Source organism: Punica granatum, chromosome 4 (genome assembly GCF_007655135.1).
Source record: "Punica granatum isolate Tunisia-2019 chromosome 4, ASM765513v2, whole genome shotgun sequence".
Classification (NCBI taxonomy): Eukaryota; Viridiplantae; Streptophyta; class Magnoliopsida; order Myrtales; family Lythraceae; genus Punica; species Punica granatum.
The window spans coordinates 15153080-15159079 of record NC_045130.1 but is presented as its reverse complement, the minus strand read 5'-3'; the positions used below and the strand labels follow the sequence as shown (position 1 = coordinate 15159079).

The 6000-nt window shown below is 40.4% G+C and overlaps 1 protein-coding gene across 1 annotated transcript; it reads right to left on the bottom strand.

The window, feature by feature from the left end:
- Positions 1-1089: 1089 nt before the first annotated feature.
- LOC116206302 (lysine histidine transporter-like 8) lies at positions 1090-4275 on the bottom strand. Its single transcript, XM_031539133.1, has 5 exons — positions 3752-4275; positions 3521-3657; positions 2969-3396; positions 1981-2112; positions 1090-1811 (listed from the first exon to the last, which is right to left on the bottom strand). Exons 1-5 carry the CDS (start codon positions 4165-4167, stop codon positions 1323-1325), a joined length of 1602 nt encoding a protein of 533 aa, XP_031394993.1. The 5' UTR covers positions 4168-4275; the 3' UTR covers positions 1090-1322.
- Positions 4276-6000: the final 1725 nt, after the last annotated feature.

Genomic DNA, 6000 nt, shown 5'->3' with positions numbered 1-6000 from the left:
CCCGAGCTTGAGCTCGCACAAGCCTAACTCTTGCTCCAGAATCATACGGACTTGACCTTTAAAAAATTACCCATGTGACAAAATTGTGTTATCTATATGTTTATTTAGAATAATTTAAAATGACTTACATAAAAATATAATTTATATTTATATAACACCGCGCATACCACGGGCGGGGGCTCTTGTTGTTACCAGAAAAGGGAGACATTATTATCGACGGATCATGAAAAACCAGTAAATTAAACCCCTCATGGTAATCCTTGGGGCCCATCTCTTAGTTCAATTTGGGCCCACTGAATTTGGAAATGTTACAATGGGCATCTGGAAAGGCCCACGGGACCCAACGCTGTCCCACCTCTCACGACGATGGCCAGCTCTCTCACTGCCATCGACTTTTGGCAGATTAATCAATCTAAATAGCAAATATGGGACCATTACAACAAAACCCTAGTCTTTCAGTTTCAGATATCAATCCATTATAATCGTGAGGAAATCCACCACATTATCTGGAGATCAAACGTCAGTCGTGGAACCCCGGATGTTCTCGATCTTACCGGATTCTGCCAGAGTAAACAACTCGTCCATACTAATAATTCTGATCCCGAACAAATATGATCTCATCCTGAATGCATAGGACTCTCCCTTGGAGCATCGCATTTTGCCTAACGTAGAGATTATGAACGAACAATTTATACATTTTTTTTCTTTTCCCTTTTTGCTTGAACTCTTCTTATCTCCTCCATATAGACATAAAATGATGCATTTAAGTAGTTCATAGGATATGCTGATGAATCTTATAATGAACGTCCATTCTGGGGTCCAATTTCGTCGATCTAATAACATCCCATGACTAGCCATCGGATGAAAATTAAGTGCTCGTTGGATTTTTGTCGTCTCTTGACACATTCTTCCACCATGTATATTGACTTGGAAGTTCCTAACCTTATGCATCGATAAATAAATATATAGTAGCTAACAATATAGTCACGAGTCCATTAATGCCAAGTTGCCAACTGACCCAAGTCGTCCTAATAATTCAACTTCGACTGCATCCAGAAATCAAATGTGCTTAATTATATAGACAAAAGATTTCAAAATGAATCCATTCCATTTCACGAGTCAATTAGTTTCTGTTTTGAGAACATCATTACAAAAATTCCACAACAACCCACCAAAGAAACTTTAAAAAAAAAAAGAAAAAGAAGAACAAATGACAAACATTGAATATCTATATATACTTTTCCATGAAATTTTATCCTTTTCCTTTTTTGTCTCTCATGACCCAATAATTTTTTTTTTTCTTCTTGATTTCACGCACTATACTATTGAGGCTTAAAGAAGCTGACTTTGATGCCGGTGTCAATGACGACGTAAACCCCGGCGGCAATCAAGATCCCGCTAAGGGCCATGCCCAGGACCCCTAGGAACCAGTTGAGCCACCACATTGGGCCATACATCTTGGGCCTCTTCATCTTGAGCCACATGAAGCACGGGTACGCAAGGGTCACGGGCAGCGCGATCCCCCCGATCAGCCCAGCCAGGCTTCCCAGGAACGGGATCGCCACCGCCACGAAGAAGCACCCGTATGCGAACATTGCCCTCAGGATGACCCTCAGCCACCACGGCAGCGGCCGCTTCAGCCTCATGGTGAACTTGGACTCCATGTCGTCGAACATAGGCATTGCATAGATCTGGAACGAGCTCACCGCATTTATTATCACGAACAGAGCTGTCAGCCCGAGGAGGGACTGAGCGGTGTCCTGACCGTGGAATGCGTATAGGGCCGTCAGCATGCCACCATTTTCCGGGATCTGTGTTGAAAGAAATCTTCAATCAAAACTCATACTCGGACTACTAATTAGTGTTTTCATTGAGTAATAAACAAATGAATCTTATCGTGTATAACAAGATTAACCTTTAAAGTAGACTGTAATTACTTCAAATTTAACTGATCAAGTTCATAAAGAGAATGTTCCGTACCATGTGACCATATGCCCAATAGCCACCAATTGCGAGAGGGAACAAGCACAGTGCTATGATCAGGTATGCAAACTTGACACCCCTCCACATTGGCACCCGGGATGGATGTTTCTCGCTGGACGGCATTGTCGCCTGCAGAACCCGATAACACGTTCAACACATATACGAGAAAGGTTTCGATCTTTTCAATTGTAAAATTTACGGTCGATAATTCACCCAAACAAAAATTCACAATCCATCTTTCTCAAGCAACATGCGATAAACTAGACCTGCCGATCTGACCCGACCTAACGTAGTAGCCGGGTGGGCTGGAAGATCTTAATTAGAATCATTCTGGATTATTATACAAATTAGGTACGAGCGAGAAGGACAAATTATAAAGCCAAGGAGGCCTCCTCTGACCCATTTTTTAAAGTGATTTTTTCAACATCTTCGGCTGCATTGATTAGACAGATCGCTACTGAAGCTATTCCTGACGCTGAAGGTCAAAGTCAACATTCAACAGCCCTTCTTATTCTGCATTTGGTCAGTAACAACACCAAATGAGGACTGTTTATTGAGATTTTTTATTTTTATTTTTTTCCTGATAAAATACATTTGTTATTGAGAATAGTTAAATCCTTTGCACTACCATTAGAGACATAATATAGAGAAAATGACCTGACTAATAAGTTTCTCGCGAAATTTTTTTTAGTAATTTTATCTCGATAGATAATATAAAAAAGTATCTATTAGATTATAACAAATAGTCAATCACTTTAGTAATTTCTTTATCATAATATTGTGAGGTAAGATCATTTAAAATATTATTGTTTCCACGGTTGATTAAAAAACAAATTTCTCCAGCATCAAAAGAAGACAATCAGAAGCAACATGTGGTGTATTAAATAAGTCAATGGTGTTTTCAATTAATTAAATCTGTAAGTAGATTAGTTAATTCCACAGGAAAAAAAAAATTTAAGTAGATTAGTGAAACTATCTTAATTACCTGGATTTCCAGAATGAGGTTGTGGCCTCTGAATGCGAACGCGATGATCCCCAACGAGTTTAGGAGATCGAAAACCCTGGCAATCTCTGTGCTCCCTCGGATCGGGTTGTAAGAGACGCCAGGCATCCTTCCCTCCGAAACAGAGATGACCCAGATCAGGGTGCAGTACCCAACAGCCGTGATTGCACCGATGAGCGACACACCGGCGATCGAGTTGAGGTTGGGGAGCTGAGACAGGATCACGGCTGCGGACGTGAACACAAGGTACCACTGGACTGGAGTGAGATGCTCTGCGCTGCAGGTTCCCGCGCACAAAAGATCAAAGAACATCTTCGAGGTGGACCCTCCGATGATGATCAGGGCCACGCACGTTCCTCCTGAGAGGTACATAATCGGGAACAACGCTAATAATTTCGCCAGCCTCTCGCCTGAAAAATTAAGGGACAACGAGTTATTGCCAGCGAATTCGTATAAGAATAATCCAAACTAATACTGTGTTGTTCAAACTTCGGAACGTTCAGTGACATCATTAATAGAAACGTGGGAATTTACCGAAAGCGGCACTAGCAAGCTGCATGTATCGGCTGTAGCGCATGCCGTTCTCATGTGATTCATGGAGTTGCACCAGCAAATAGAGAGTGTACAGTTGCCATATAAATGCCAGAGTCATACATATGATTCCCCATGTCCTGCAAAAACCAGCACATATTATCTGTCATTCATCATGTCACCCAAATTATCATTTCGGATTGGTCTCGGTTTCCAGCACCATATATGTCTTACCATCCAAGAAAGGTGAAAGCCACCGGGAGAATTAGTGCCTGAATCCCGATACCCGAGCAAAGGGTGTGGAAGGCGGCGTAGTACGCGTTCCCATTCCTAGACTCAGTGATCGGAAGCCAGGCGTCTTGGGGATCGAGCTTCGTGAGGTGCAGAGCCCTCCTGATCGGGCTCCCGAGGGGAGTAATGAACCGAGGAGTCAGAGAGATTCTCGGGGTCGAGATTTTCGGGGTTATGCTCTTGGGAGTCTTGGTCTTGGGCACCGCCTCGATCTGGTCGCCCCCAGCCGTGAGGAGGGGAGACCTTGACAGGGACGGGGAGTGGTACTGGGATGGCGGAGCCGATATGGGCGGGGTCAGGTTCACCGCGGCCGGCCTCGGTGTTACCGGGTTCGAGTTTATCTCGTCGGCTTCACCCATTTCTACTATCTAGAGTACGCACACACCTCCCTTCTATTGAACCCTCTCTCTCTCTCTCTGTTGGTTGTGGTTCTTGTTTGTTGTCTCTCCACAAGGAATCCCACATGGAAATTGGCCTTATATATAAGGATGGTCGGGATGCAAGCCTAATACAATACAATACAATAGTTGGTGATGTTGGACTAAGGTTTTGGTCGTAAAGGGGGTTCTGATCAATGGAATATTTAAAATATATTAATCGTTATTTAACTATAAAGTTGATTTATTATGTAGAGGGAAAAGTGCTCGAAATTTTTCTTCATGTGATGGGAAATATGGATAATAGAAAAATAAGAAATATAGCAGCCAAAAGCTGCGTTTCGTCAACGTACAGAGTTTGGCGTTCCAATTATGACCGCGCCGGTCAAAGAGAAACTTCGTACCCCTGTGGACTGTTGGGTCAGTGTCCATACTAGGAAATGGCAAAGGCAAAGGAAGGATAACATTATCCGATGTGATTCACCATACGAAGGGGGCCGATCACTGTTAAAAACTAATTCGGGAGGGAGGATCATCTAATATCTTTAATTTATAGGATTCCATTGTCTTCTTCGTTACGAGATTTGATCACTGCATGACGAACTTCATTAGTTACGAACTGTTTGATATTGCGGGGTTCAATGTTTATATGGGTAAGGGGTTAATTGGCCTGAGCTTTATTGGGTTGACTTGGACCCCGTCCAATCCAAGGACTGCTGGGTTCACTGTGAATATGCCCATCAATTGCAATAAAATGAAGAGCAATGAGAAACAAACAAGATCTTCAGCGTCTAGTGGACATGCTTAGAATACTTCTCGTATTCTTATCGAAAAAATAATTTTTATGAAAAAAAGAGAATAAGAAATATCTTTTCACCTTCTAAATGGTAGGATTAGATGAAAAAAATATACAATGCAGTGACACATGCCTGATAACTATAGGAGTTAGAATTTATTATGATTTCTATATTCCTATAATAGATACAGTCACCTCATTCATAATCGAAAAAATAATATAAGGATTGGAACATTATTGCACCCTAATATTAGTGCACATGGGCTATTAAAAAGAAAATTAAAATAAGCAGAAAGAAGATAGATGTGCTGTGACTTGCCCATGGATTATGAAGCAAAGGAAATATGTGATGATTGCCCTTTTTTTTTTAATGTAATCATTTGGACATTTTCTTTTGTCCAGTTAATCGTTTGGCCTATTGGACCAACTATATTTGCTTCATGTGATATTATTGCTAGCTAATCAATTAACTAAAGCTAAGTACCAAAATATTTAACTAAATTGCATTAAGAGACTTAATTAATTAAGATAAGAGTGCTTATGATTAAATATCAACGTGCATTCCAATAGTTTTTGACCAACCTCATGCCCACTGCATATCTATGCTTAGTGAAATACTATAAAATACTGACTTAAGGAAAATGACTATCAGCAGACTTTTAATTTTAATAATTTTATTATTCATTTGGAAATGTAAAATAAACGGGCAGGATATTTACTTAAAGCTGGTTATTGCACCCTGATTTTATTTTTGATCTATAAAATCGCAGTTCAGGTCTTTCTCCAATTCCTGACTTTCCCTGCAGAGTCTTTTTTTTTTAAATAATAAAGATGATCAAAAGAGAGTGTAACGTAATAGCAGACGTCATCGCTTGTTGACCCAGAGGACTAGTGAAACTATTTGTGTCCATTTGTTAGTTATTTATGATTTCTTTTTCATTATATTAGGTATTGAATTTTTTTTGTAATCGAAAAAAATAATAAGTTAGGATTATATATATAAACAAAGACAATTACAC